We start from the raw sequence: 15,126 nt of genomic DNA on the forward strand, positions 1-15,126 counted from the left end.
TGAAGAAATGTATATAGCAGATGAATTTAATTAAATGTGTATGGCCGGATGAGAATATCTCATCAGGTATTCAGGCAATAAAAGGGATATTCCCATTTGGGGTATTCATGTTGTGGACCACCTTTGTAACCACATCTCACTAGAAAACTGGGTTCCAGTAATCCTCATTGCTAAAAAATGTAAGGAGAGAAGAGGCTGTACATGTACTGCTGTTTCCATTTCAATAGAAACTGCCAGGTCAGTAGAGCTGTTAAAAATAGCAAATAAGTGAATATAGAGAGCTTGTGCAACCGTCCCCCTTTTAATGTTTTACAATGGATTAATGTTTTATACGTTAAAACCAACTTCATAAAAAAAAAACATAAATAATAAATACGTTTTACAAAGAAAATACCTCCAATTCTGCAACATTGATACAGGCTTTTTTGGAGTATTTTAAGAAATCCTAAGGGAAGAGCCAAAATCAATGAATTAACATTTCAAATATTTCATATTAAGTACCAAAAACACGAAAAGCAATAACAGCACTACCTATATCACTCGATAGTAAAGATACCTTCTGGTGGTGCTCAAATTCAGTAACATAGTCCAGCAAAAAAAAACATGAAGATGTAGATAATGGACGGCACTTACCAATCTCTGGTATAAGTATCCTCTTCTTTATTGTAAAACGAACATATACTCACAAAAAAGGTGAACAAGGGAGGAAGTGGAGGCAAGATGCCCACTGGAAGGAAATGGCCGTTTGCGTGTTACAGCACTATTTCCGGCCTTCGTATGCAACAATTAAAACCAGGGGGAGTTATATACTTATAGGTTAAATGGGTATATCTGTTCAAATAACTCATGTGTCATGCAATAGGCAAATATACTTGTCATACATCAAACCCAGATCCAACAGGGGAATGTAATTCACCACCCTAATACAGCATTGGCTAAAACTTACCCGCCTGTGCTCGGTTGCTCCACCTGCAACGTCGTGACGTATTCCCACAGCTGGTGAGACCCTGATGGGTGCAGCGCCTAATAGTCCGGGAAGCCCTGCCCCTCATGTGATCCCCCACGTGGGACGCGTCACGTGACCTGGTGTCCTCCCTTCCTTGATTATGTGACATGTTGCCTCGGAAACTAAGCTTAGCGTCACTGCAACTTGGATCCAGGGAGAGGATCGCGAAGCCCAGAAGCAGGGAGCCGGCCGGTTTGCACATCGAGGGGAGGGAAATACGAAGCCTGTATTAAGGGTATAGTATAGCGCAATATGTGTACTGCCAACATGGTCCCACTATCCTATGTTGATATGTATATATCCCCCAAAAAATCTAAAAACAGGAAAACAAAACGGTAACATAGACCTTATTGGCAATCACTAACAACATTTTACACAATGCTGCCATGTCTTGATTCAGGATCTTTATATGGTTATATTAAGCACACATCAGGTCTGGTAAAGGAGTTCCATTCATTCAATTCTTGGGGCATTACAAGAATATTCCCAAGTCTTTTTTTACTGTTTAAACCAGCCAGACCCATAGCTTTTGAACGGAGGATCCATCTACCTTCAGCCTGTAATAATAAACACTGCCTATCCCCTCCTTTTTTAGGGGTTGGTACTTCTTCAATCCCCGAGAATTTTAAAGTCCCTATGTCGTCCCCATGGGCTTCTCTGATGTGCTGGATTAAGTGAGGGGCCCTTACCCCTGATTTAACAGACCAGATGTTCTCTTAGTCTAAGACATGTTTCTTATGGTTTTTCCAACGTAGCACCTACAGGACATATACAACAAAACTGGTTTTGCAGTTGATAAAGCTCTTAATTTTAACCTCCAAATCCCCAAATGACACTGTTTTTGTTCCCAAACTGTATGGACAACACTTACAATGGCCACACCTAAAGTTACCTACGGGGAGTTTTTTTAATCAAACCTTTTTTTTTTTTTTTTCTTTTGAGCAAAACAAACTTTTTACAAGTTCAGATCTTATAGTCTTCCCTCTTCGGGAGCTAATAAGTGGCCCCCCCTCTGCTATTTGGGCTAGATCCTTATCATTCTCTATCAGATACTAATTATCTTTCATGGCTTTCTTCACTATGTCTATCATGGGGGAGAAATCAAAGGTGAAAGTGAACCTCTCTAGTCCCTTTCTCTAACCCTACCCCTCAAGAGTTCCTTCTGATCTTTAGCTTTAACTTTTTCATATGCTTGATTATGTAATGTCTCAGGGTAACCCCTCTTTAACAGTCTCTGTTTCAATTCATTTGCTTGTCTCTCAAAGCCATCCACGGTGTTATTTATACATTTAATTCTTAAGAATTGCCCATATGGAATGGCTTCCTTCACATGTCGGGGGTGATAACTCTTAAAGTGCAGAAGGGCATTTTTGGCCGTTTTCTTCCTATGGACCGAAGTGCAGATTTTATTATCCTGAATCTCAACTAATACATCCAAGAATTCAAGTTTACTTCTATTTATGGAGTATGTAAACGCCATGATCATTTTATTGGTGCGGTTGAGATAGTGTATTTCTTGGAAAGTTTCTTCTGTACCGGACCATATAATGAACACGTTCTATGCATTTGTATAAAGTTTACATAGGGATTTTGTTCATTATAGGATGTAAATATTCTCGTTTACAGCAATGAAGATATTTGCATACGTGCAGGAGACCGGAGTGCCCATGGCTGTTCTGCCTGTTTGTACATACTATACTCCGTAGAAAGGAAGGCATTAAGAGACTGTATATAAAAAAGAGCATCACAGACAAAGTTTGTGTAGTCACCACCTTTTTGTGCCTTGGAGATGACCTCTCTTACTGAAAGTATTCCTTCTGGGGGGAGGGGGGTTATATGGGAATAGAGGTTCTCTACATCAATAGACGCCATAAAAGCACCTTCATGCCATTCTTGTTCACCAAGGGCAGACAGGAAATCATTTGTATCCTTCAAAAAGGAGAGGATATTGCTTGGAACTGGTCTCAAGAGCCAATCCACGTATTGAGACAATGGCTCAGTAACTGAGCCAATGCCAGCCTCGATCGGCTGGCCTGGCAGGTTATCCACATTTTTGTGTCAGGTTTTTTAGGGAATGGGGGTAGTTGTTTTTCTGCCATCTTTTTTCAAAGAATCCCTCTAGTTACTTGCGACCTTAAAAAGGTCTTCAGCTGTTCTTGATATTTCTGTATGGGGTCTTTAGCCCCAAGCAGCCAGTGGGCTTCTGCTTTATAATATTCGCTTTTCATGATCACTATGTTACCACAATTATCTGCAGGTTTTACTACCACCCCCTCGTCTTTCTTTAATCTTTTTAGGGCTAGTTGTTCATTTTTAGTCATATTTTAACCCTTTTTCTTATAAACGAGTGCCTCTACTGCCTTCATGACCTGTCTACGGAAGAGGTCAACTGCTTCCCGCTGTTGAATTTGGGGATAAAATTTGGACTTATTGCCCCCTTTGAAGGGCTCTGTGTTCCTTGAAGGTCTACTTTCCTCTTCCCTGGCCAAGAATAATATGCATTCCTTTTCCATTTATGAGAGTTCCCCTGTTACGAAGACGCCTAACAGGCCTACCTTCAATGGACTCTCTGCATCCTTTACATCCAAGTCTTTTTTTCCTTTTTCTTTTTGTGAAAAGACTCATCTTTCTTAGGCCCTTAAACAAGTCTATCTATCTCGAAATCTACTTTATTAAATTGTTTAGTAAAACAGAAACTTAATCTTTTTTGTAAAGCTGAAACAGTCCTTATCTAGAACTCGGGCAGTCAAGTTAATGACTAGAGTGTCCCCATTTTTCATTGTCTCCATGTTACTTTCTTCCTTGTCTGTCATCTTCTTCTTCCTATTCTTCCACTTCTTCTGGTTCGCTTCGTAAAGGGACAACTTAATTGGAAACTGATGTCTCGTTCTCTTTCGCTTGGTGTCCTTGTAATGTCTCTTCTGATGTGCTGGAGTCAAGAGTGTCGTACAATAGTCTCTTCCTGATTGCCTGTAATTCCTTTTGCTCTAAAAATGGGTTTACTTTTTGAGACCCCTTTGTGGTTTCCAGTTGAATACTCTATCATTTTCAAAGTCTTGCTTGTCCCTTAGGAATTTATCCTGCTTCCTTTCCTTAATATCGTTTTTCTAGACTTTTGAAGAAAGTGTCAAGTTGTTGGGATGTTAACCTCTTCCTAAGTTCCAATTTTGCTCCACATAGTTCCTCCGTGACCTTCTCGTACTCTTCTTCATTTCTTTTCAAGATTAGTCTCAGTAGGATAAGTGAATGCTCTAAACGTGCTTCATCCCATCTTTTTTTAAAATTAGGATCATTCTCGAACTGGGACGGTTCTTTGTAACATCTTAAACCTCTAGGGCAGTTGTGGCGAGGTGGCACTCAGAGCCATTTCTGTGGGCACCCAGGCCTTCACCCCAGCACAGAAATTGCTGGACGTGACTCAAGGCTTTCTCCTGCGGTCCAAGACAGCCATCGACATGCTATGCTTAGTGCTATTTTAAAGCAAAACCTCCTTGGCTGCCAGGACGTGAGACGTTGTGGACAGAGATGTTTTATCGTTGGAGCTCCTTCTCTGTATCCCCTGATTCTTCCTCTTCAGGGGACCCTGGAAGGAAGCTATAATCCAAATGTTGGATCAATAGGTTACTGCTTAAATTGTCATGTTGGCATTTTGCAACATAAAAGTAGGTTTTGGTTGTAGGTTGGGCACTCTCTCTCTAAAAGGTTCGCCATCATTATATGACTTAAGTGAGCTGATAGACCAGAATAGTCGAATCTCTCTTTCAGCCAGATGTTTAACTTTAAATTCAAGTGCTTTTGTGCTAATCAAATGGATCTCATTTTTATTGTTGCATTGTGTAAAAAAAACATCAGCATCCTCACTCCCTTGTTTTAAAAGTCCTTCACCTTGCTGTCTCTCTTGCAACAGGTGACTTTTAGGTGTGCTCAGTCATCAAAACCAGTAAATAGAGGCATAAAATGTACCAAAACACGAAAAGCAACGGCACTACCTATATCACTCGATAGTCCGCAAACAATCAAGCTGTCAGCAGCATGAAAAAATCTGTAGATCATAGTAAAGATACCTTCTCTGGTGGTGCTCAAATCCTGAGTTACATAGTCCAGCAAAAAAACCACGAAGATGTAGATAATGGACGGCACTCACCAATCTCTGGTACAAGGGTTCACCCATTTTGTGAATATATGTTCAAGTTATAATTAAGAAGAAGATACTTGTACCAGTCATTAGTGAGTGCCGTCCATTATCAACATCTTCATATTTCATATTAAGTAATTACAAAAAATGAATAGCTCACTAAATACAGTGCTTTACTTGGACTCCTTAAGGACGCAGCCATTTTGTAGCTTAAGGCTCAGTCCCATTTTTTGTATTCTGACCTGCGTCACTTTATATGGTTATATCTTTAGAACACTGTTACTTATGTAAACGATTCTGAGATTGTCTTTTCCTCACATGTTGTACTTCATTTTAGTGGTAAATTATGGCTGATAAGTTTTGCGTTTATTTACAAAAACAAGAAAAAAATTATGATTTTCTTGAAAATGTTGCCATTGTCGAAATTCTAAATCATTGCGGTTTCAGTCAGATAGATTTACCACCTAAATAAGTTGCTGAATTACCGTATATACTCGTGTATAAGCTGAGTTTTTCAGCACAAAAAATGTGCTGAAAAACGTCCCCTTGGCTTATACACGAGTCATATACGAGTTAAAAATACTTAAAAAATAAAAAACGTGTATACTCACCCTCCGGTGGCCCCGATGAGCAGCGCTGCTCCCCCGATGTCCGCGCGGCTCGTCTTCAGGCTTCCGCGCCCGTCTTCTTTCTTCTGCAGGGCGCCGCCATTGTTCTTCCCCCGGGCGGCGCCTAGTATGACGTCAGCAGCGGCGCGTCATACTAGGCGCCGGCCGTGAGAGAGAGCAATGGCGGCGACCTGGAAGAAGAAAGAAGACGGGCGCCGAAGCCTGAAGACGAGCCGCACGGACATCGGGGGAGCAGCGCTGCACATCGGGGCCACCGGAGGGTGAGTATATAAGTTTATTATTTTCTTTTCATGCAGGGCAGGCTGTATACTACTGGGGGCAGGCGTATACTACTGGGGGCAGGCTGTATACTACTGGGGACAGGCGTATACTACTGGGGGCAGGCTGTATACCACACGGGGCAGGCTAGGTGCTGTATACTACTGGGGGCAGTGCTGTATACTACAGGGGGCAGTGCTGTATACTACAGGGGGCAGTGCTGTATACTACAGGGGGCAGTGCTGTATACTACAGGGGGCAGTGCTGTATACTACTGGGGGCAGTGCTGTATACTACTGGGGGCAGTGCTGTATACTACTGGGGGCAGTGCTGTATACTACTGGGGGCAGTGCTGTATACTACTAGGGGCAGTGCTGTATACTACTGGGGGCAGTGCTGTATACTACTGGGGGCAGTGCTGTATACTACTGGGGGCAGTGCTGTATACTACTGGGGGCAGTGCTGTACACTACTGGGGGCAGGCTGGGCTGGCTGTATACTACTGGGGGCAGGCTGGACTGGCTGTATACTATAGGGCAGTGATGGCTAACCTATGGCACTGGTGCCAGAGGTGGCACTCAGAGCCCTTTCTGTGGGCACTCAGGCCATCACCAGAGATGACTCCAGGTATCTTCCTGCAGTCTCAGACAGCCCAGGACTTGATGTGCAGAGGTATTTTAAAGTGACAGCTCTACCTGGGACTATTTTCTGCTTTATTGGTGTCCTCAGGGGCTAGTATCAATGAAAACTGTGACAGAGAAGGGAGTATAAATCACAAATTAAATTTCTGTGTTGGCACTTTGCGATAAATAAGCGGGTCTTTGTTGTAGTTTTGGCACTCAGTCTCTTAAAGATTCGCCATCACTGCTATAGGGGGCTGGTTGGTTATATACTGGGGGGGGGGGGAGTCTGTGACCAATGCATTTCCCACCCTCGGCTTATACTCGAGTCAATATGTTTTCCCAGTTTTTGGTGGTAAAATTAGGGGTCTCGGCTTATACTCGAGTATATACGGTACATTTCCCATATGTCTACTTTACATTTTCATAATTTTTGAAATGTCTGGATAATTTGATGTCACGCGGCTTACAAATCGAAAATCAAATCGATTTTCCGTATTTTTTTTCCGAATTGACTATTTTGGGGATAAATTCCGTCATGAATGAAATTTTACATATTTAGCATCATAAATTCCTTATATAACCAACCAATTTTCAAATCTGCACCCCTCAAGCTATCAGAAACAGCTTTTAGGAAGATTGTTAACCCCTTGATATCTTCATATGAAATCAAAATTGAGGTGAAATAATATAAATATAAAATTTTTAGCTTTTTTGTTATTTGGGCCATGTGACGGCATTTGTTTTTGCGGGATGAGATGCTCTTTCCAGTGTTACCATTTTAGGGTTGGTATCCCCTACTGTTGAAAATTTAGAACTTTTTTTTGAGGGCAGGAGTAAAAAATAATCAATTCTGTACTGGATTTTTTCCTTTTTTTGTGTTCACTGTTTAGCCTAATAATTATGTTATCTTTATTTTATGGGTCGATATGATTACGGGGATACCATACATGAATATTTTTTCTTATGTTTTACAAAATTTGCTAAATAAAACCCTAATGTGGGAAAAATCTATCATTTTTGCATTTCTGTCTTCCAAGTGGCCTAACATTTTTATTTATTTGGCTACGGAGCTGGTTGATGGCTTGTTTTTTTGCGGGACATGTACTTTGCAACAGCATCATTCTAGAGTACATATGTGTTTTTGAACACTTTTTATTGCATTTTTTTGTGGGGTTCAATAGGTAAAAAAATCATAATTTTTGCGGGTTTTTAACAGCTTATTTTAACAGCGTTCATCATGCGGGTTCAATAATTATTTAGTTTTATTCTACAGATTGTTACAGATGCGGTGATACTATATATGTGGTATTTGTGTTATGATTTAGACTTTTTTTTGCGTTATATGTCTCTTTATATGTTATGGGGCCTATGGGCATTTTTTGTGATTTATTACTTTATTTTTTTATTGAAAAACTTTTTTTTTTTTTTTTTTTAATTACTTTTTGACTATTTCCACCATGGGACATGAACAAGCAATCATCTGATTGCTTGTTCATGATAATATCCTGCAATACTCATGGGGGTAAGACCGTGGGGGTAAGACCCCCGGAAGGCATGTTAGATGCCGCGGTCGTTACACTGGGGTGTCCGGTTATATGTTTCAGCCGGCACCCCATGTTTCCCGATGCCGGTTCAGCTCAGGTCTTGATAGCCCCGCCGCTACAAATTCGCAGCCTGATACATGAAGAGGCTTCTGCCTCTTGATGTATCGGGCTGCCAGTCGCGCAACTGGCGACTTTTCACGTTTGAAAAGTCGCCGGCAGCAGCGAGTGCACAGGCGCGGGGACAGTAACGCACCGCGCCGGCCCACTCCCGTCCGCCCGCGCCCCCCCCTTCACGCCCCACTGGCGTGAAGGTGGCGGATTGGGGAAAATAATCGCAAAAGCTAGCAATAAGCTAGCATTTGCGATTATTTCAGGGCCTCTGCGCCACTGGCGGTGCGCAGAGGTCCTGATAAATATCCCCCATTGTGCCTGGTTCTATGAATAAGTGCCCCTGGATTATGCTTGATTTCTGTGGTATATTTCTTTTAAGTTGACCTAATAAATCATCGCCAGTAAGTCACCAAGCAGATTAACACCTTTCAGATCATGTTTCTTTCATGGCCCTGTGTGGAATCATCATCAAAAAAAAATTTACTTTGAAAGATATGTAAATTGGTTGCATGAAATCACAGAAGTGGAGATTTTGAATGAGATTTATATTTCACTTCAAAGTTGACTCCTAATTACAAACAGTCCTCTTTTACACTTACAAAATATACCTGTTTACATACAAATTTAACTTACAAAATAATTCTGTCAGGGGGACTACCTGTGTAGGAATATTTATGTGTTCACACCTTCCCGAAGGGATGTACTGGGAATTTAAAGTGGCACTGAAAAAAACTATAAAAAAAGGCCCATTCTGTGGGCAGGGTCAAAACAAGTAGGCGTGACCATGTGATATTGGTGGACTTACTAAACTCCACACAAACGGTTTGTAGATGCTCTAAATCAACATGTACAGCGAAGAGAAAGACTCATACTGCCTCGATTATACAGGAATAAAACTTATTTTTTAAAAGAACACAAATTAATACTGCCTTATATCTACACAAAACACCCTTCTACAATAACTTCTTCAATAAACAAGAATGTGACTACTATAATACTGCACCTAAGTAAAATATATAATACTGCAGTTTATGCACAAGAACATAACTACTATAATACTGCCCCCTAAGTACAAGAATAGAACTACTATAATACTGCCCCCTATGTACATAAATATAACTACTATAATACAGCCCCATATGTACGAGAATATAACTACTAGAATACTAGTCCATATGTACAAGAATATAACTACTAGAATACTAGTCCATATGTACAAGAATATAACTACTATAATACTGCCCCTATGTACAAGAATATAACTACTATAATACTGACCCCTATGTACAAGAATATAACTACTATAATACTGACCCCTATGTACAGGAATATAACTACTATAATACTGCCCCCTATGTAAAAGAATATAACTACTATAATACTGCCCCCTATGTACAGGAATATAACTACTATAATACTGCCCCCTATGTACAAGAATATAACTACTATAATACTGCCCCCTAGGTATGGGAAAATAGATACTATAATACTGCCTCCTATGTACAGGAATATAACTACTACTACTACGCCATACAACACTGTCAGCCAGTCTCCTGTATACAGCCAGCATGCCCCCAAGTATATAGACAGCCAGCCTTTCCCCCCCGTATATAGCCAGTCATTACCCTGTGTACAGCCAGCCAGCCCCCCAGTATATAGCCACCCCCCTGTATATAGCCAGACAGACCCCCAGTATATAGACAGAAAATCCCCCAGTATACAGCAAGACTGCCCCCCATTAAGTAGCAGCCAATGCCCCAAGTATACAGCCAGATTCCCCATTATATAGTCAGCCAGCCAGCCCCTCCCCAGTAAATAGCCAGTCAGTCCCCCCAGCCCTCCCAAGTATATAGCCAGCCAGCCCCCCCTGTATGTAGCCAGCCAGCCCCCCCTGTATGTAGCCAGCCAGCCCCCCTGTATATAGCCAGTATAAAGCCAGCCTCCTCCTGTATACAGCCCGGCCCTCCACCCGTACAAAGCCAGCGCGGCCCTCCACCCGTACAAAGCCAGCGCGGCCCTCCACCCGTACAAAGCCAGCGCGGCCCTCCACCCGTACAAAGCCAGCGCGGCCCTCCACCCGTACAAAGCCAGCCCGGCCCTCCACCCGTACAAAGCCAGCCCGGCCCTCCACCCGTACAAAGCCAGCCCGGCCCTCCACCCGTACAAAGCCAGCCCGGCCCTCCACCCGTACAAAGCCAGCCCGGCCCTCCACCCGTACAAAGCCAGCCCGGCCCTCCACCCGTACAAAGCCAGCCCGGCCCTCCACCCGTACAAAGCCAGCCCGGCCCTCCACCCGTACAAAGCCAGCCCGGCCCTCCACCCGTATAAAGCCAGCCTGGCCCTCCACCCGTATAAAGCCAGCCTGGCCCTCCACCCGTATAAAGCCAGCCTGGCCCTCCACCCGTATAAAGCCAGCCTGGCCCTCCACCCGTATAAAGCCAGCTTGGCCCTCCACCCGTATTAAGGCAAGCCTGGCCCTCCACCCGTATTAAGGCAAGCCTGGCCCTCCACCCGTATTAAGGCCAGCCTGGCCCTCCACCCGTATAAAGCCAGCCTGGCCCTCCACCCGTATAAAGCCAGCCTGGCCCTCCACCCGTATAAAGCCAGCCTGGCCCTCCACCCGTATAAAGCCAGCTTGGCCCTCCACCCGTATTAAGGCAAGCCTGGCCCTCCACCCGTATTAAGGCAAGCCTGGCCCTCCACCCTTATAAAGCCAGCCTGGCCCTCCACCCGTATAAAGCCAGCCTGCCCCCCAGTATATAGCCAGTCAGTCCCTTAGTATACAGCTAGCCTGCTCACCCCAGTAAACAGCCACTCCCCTGCCCAGCACATAAAAATAAAAATCCATGTACTCACCTTTTTTTTGATGCAGTCAGTCTGGCCGGCAGTGACAGCTCCATGTGCGCCAGACTAACATCAGCTGCTTGCTGCCGTCATATTCTGTGCGACACGCAATGGTCACTGCCAGCCGGACAGCATCAGCGGGGCTGCGGGGGAACGTCGAAAGGGTGAGTACATGCTTTTTTATTTTTAGACCGGCCCCAAACTAATCAGCCCACCGGGTCTTCTGGCCAGTCCGCCCCTGGCTTTCCATAAATCTTTTCAAAAAATTATTTCTAACAGAAAATTATTGCAATGATATGTTTTGTCACATGTTTATTTCTTTTGTGTGTATTGGAAGAACACAAAAAACTGAGGTAAAAAATAAAAGCCAAAAGCGAAATAATTTCAAGCAAAACTCCAAAAGTGAGCTGGAAAATTTAATGCAACTTCAACTTAATATTCGGTTGCACGACATTTCGAAGTAGCAATGGAATATTTGATTTTTTTATGTCTGTTATTGCAAACCAAAAAAATCTATTAAAATGACCTGATTAAAATATTACATGTTATGGGGAAAAACATTTGTTTAATTCTTAAAGGTTGGAATTGACCGACCTGCGTCTTTTTCTGAGCTTATATATTGTGATACTATAACACTCATGTAATACTCATCTACATTTTGTCAAACTGCAGCCTAACTTTTATATACAGGCAGTCCCCGGGTTACGTACAAGATAGGGTCTGGAGGTTTGTTCTTAAGTTGAATTTGTATGTAAGTCGAAACTGTATATTTTATAATTGTAGATCCAGACAAATAAAAATTTGTCCCCAGTGACAATTGGAGTTTAAACATTTTTTGCTGTAATGGGACCAAGGATTATCAATAAAACTTCATTACAGACACCTTACAGCTGATTATTGCAATCTGGGACTATAGTAAAGCATTCAGAAAGCTTCACCAGAGGTCAGAGGGGTCTGTAACTATGGGTTGTCTGTAAGTCGGGTGTCCTTAAGTAGGGGACCGTCGTATCTCTTTGTCCTCCTGCACATCTTTAGAATTTCATTCAAATGTCAACAAATATGGTACCATGAATTTCATTACATCTTGAGGGTTCTGCTTATCCACTATCTAGTCTATCTTGCAAACTATCATTTTTCTCTTCCATCCACATCTATAGTATTGATCATGCTGCAGAAGCTGCACGGAAGTGCTCGGCATAGCACTGCCGGCCTCTGTAAAGCCGACAGTAATGGACAGCCGCATGGATGGATGGCTCCACAGAGAGCAGAGTATAAGTGGTTTTATATAGCTCCTCTGCCATACATAATATTTTTCTAAATCCCGGAACAAGTAATGGCTATATAATCCCCTCACACTGACATAGGTAAACACTTAAAATAGCTGTCTCCTCTGGTTCCACCATACACAAACTCTTCTTGGCAAAGTGGTATATTTATTTATCTTGGCTTTTCTTACCAAGAATAAATAACAGTTGGCAGCTGGATCTCAACTATCCAATCCTTATTTCTAACAACATTAGCGACATGACCCGTCACCAGCAAGCATCTCACTGATATGGAGAGAGTAGAGGTGGAGAGAAAACTTAAGCAGGTTTTCATTGAGCAGCAACATTGGTTATCCAAGGGGAAATAATTGCAATATAACTGCTCAGCTGTTAGTGGTGTGAGACCTCCATACATTCGACAATGATGATCTTTTCCAAGAAAATTGTAAAAAACCCTTTTATCCATACAATACAATGACATCCAATACCTACCTTCAACAGTAATTGATATTTCATTATTCGTTGTACAGGTTTAATTAATAAATCTGTGAGTTGAAGACGGTGGCCCAGACGCTGTTTCAAATCCTGAAAGGTGGTAAAAAATATAATTAAATACCTTCTAAATCAAAGTGTCTGATACAGTGTGAATACAGGTGGTTATTTGAAGGTTGGTCTGTTCTGCCTTGCAGTATCGGACAGGAGTGAGCAGGAGACAAATGTGGAGACGAAATCCTAGGTTGTGTACTTGACTATACCAAGTCACTGGGATACTAAGCATATATATGTAAAAGTCCTGATTTTGCTAGGAAATTAACAAGAAATGGACAACAAGGCATGGCATTAAATGTGGCGTTTGTAGGGAAATTTTTAATGGGGCTACTGAAATTTCAGATGGGAAAAAAGCCATGTGAAGCACTAAAATTCAAGGGACCTTGCTTGCAACAAAGAATAAGAGGAGGTCCATGATGAGGACTGAGAATTTTAATGGTGACATCTAGAACCATGGTGCTCTGCAGCTGTCCCTCTTATAAAGCCCCCTTTCCTGCAGTAGCCCCTCATATAATTCTTGTATCTCTGCAGCAGCTGTCCCTATAATGCTCCTTTCCTTGCAGATGCCCCCTTATTATACGCCTTTCCCAGCAGCAGCCCCTGTCACAATGCCCCTTTCCGTGATACAGCCCATTCTTCTAATGCCTTGTTTGGCACCATCCCTCTCTTAATAATGCTCCGGTTTCAGAGCAGCTCACACAGCAGTGATAGATAAGAGGACTGCTTCAGCAGTACAGAAATATCTATTATGGAAATAGCCTGTATTCATGGATCACCATGATAGAAATACAAACAAACACTTTTTCAAGAGCCACCGTGTCTGGGAGACAATGTAGAACAACTAAATGTTTCTGACAAATATAGGGGGAGCCAGACAGGTCAATTGTTATGCAATTTATATACAAAACAAACCAACTCTGAAAACTCACTCAATTTCCAAGTGACCATAATTAGATGATTTTCACACAGTTAAAGCGGTATTCCCATCTGGGCATTTAAAATTAATTGAATTCATTTGCCATATGTAAACATTTCTTCAATTGGATGTTATTAAAAAAGAATGTTCCTGTGTGAAGATAATTTCTCATAAATGTAGTCATGTTGTCCCTTAGAAACGAGATAGCTTCCTCGAGATACGACCACCTAACATTTTGGCAGCGGTGGCCAGACATGTGCTATTGAGCCCTGCCTGACTTCCTGGATTCAGCGACCATTACCACAGGACGGCTGTAGGATATGCAGTAACTCCAGGACATTTCATATACAAAAAACTTTGGTTTCCTTGTGCAATCCCTCCAGCAGAGGTGGCTGTATCCAGGGACACAGTCTTGTTTCTAAGGGACCATATTACTACATTTATGATAAATGATCTTCACCCAGGAACATTTTTTTAAATGACATCTAATTGAAGAAATGTTTAGATATGGCAGATTAATGAATCTGGATGTGAATGCCCAGACGAAAATACCCCTTTAAATCCTGACCTAACAAAAATTTTAAATCAACAACTTACCTCAAAGTAGGTGTCAATGTATTCTGAAACCATGTGCTCAGAATTTGGTTTGTTTTGGCAATAAACTATGTACATATGTAATCTTCTTTCCTGTAACAAATTAATAAAGGAGACAAAACATATTAATCCAACATTTATTTTCTCTGAAACAATTTGAATTAATTAGCAAGCATGTGGCCCAAAAGCATAGGCTAAAAAAATAGACAATCAGTCATGCTAATATCAAACATTGATTTATTTTAGGATAGCCCAGTAGACTTATTTATACTGCTATGTTTGATGGAGACAACCAATGACAAGCTATTAACAGGTAGAGTAGATTAAGTACTTCAGTAATTAAAGCGGTTTTTCCATTTCAGCAAATAAATGTTGTTTGTATAATGAAAAGTTATACAATTTTCCAATATACTCTGTATCAATTCCTAACAGTTTTCAAGATCTCTGCTTGCTATCATTCTATAGCAGGGGTCAGGAACCTTTTTGGCTGAGAGAGCCATGAACGCCACATATTTTAAAATGTTATTCCGTAAGAGCCGTGCCATATGCCCCCCAGTAGACAGGTAGTCCCAGTGTCACGGGTGCAGGCACACCATGCCCCTCTCCAGGCTCACCCAACTCACCACTTTCCAGACCCCGGGCCGGCTGGCCA

The 15,126-nt window shown here is 42.1% G+C and overlaps 1 protein-coding gene across 3 annotated transcripts in view; it reads right to left on the reverse strand.

Moving 5' to 3' along the window:
• TRIO (trio Rho guanine nucleotide exchange factor) overlaps positions 1–15,126 on the reverse strand; it is a 373,142-nt gene that overhangs the window by 39,382 nt on the left and 318,634 nt on the right. For all 3 annotated transcript variants that reach the window (XM_072153041.1, XM_072153043.1, XM_072153042.1), the window contains exons 43-45: positions 14,478–14,567; positions 12,908–13,000; positions 395–445 (exon numbers count right to left, since the gene is read on the reverse strand). In XM_072153041.1, coding sequence (XP_072009142.1) covers positions 395–445; positions 12,908–13,000; positions 14,478–14,567 — 234 coding nt within the window. The remainder of the gene's footprint in view (positions 1–394; positions 446–12,907; positions 13,001–14,477; positions 14,568–15,126) is intronic.

Source organism: Engystomops pustulosus, chromosome 5 (genome assembly GCF_040894005.1).
Source record: "Engystomops pustulosus chromosome 5, aEngPut4.maternal, whole genome shotgun sequence".
NCBI lineage: Eukaryota > Metazoa > Chordata > Amphibia > Anura > Leptodactylidae > Engystomops > Engystomops pustulosus.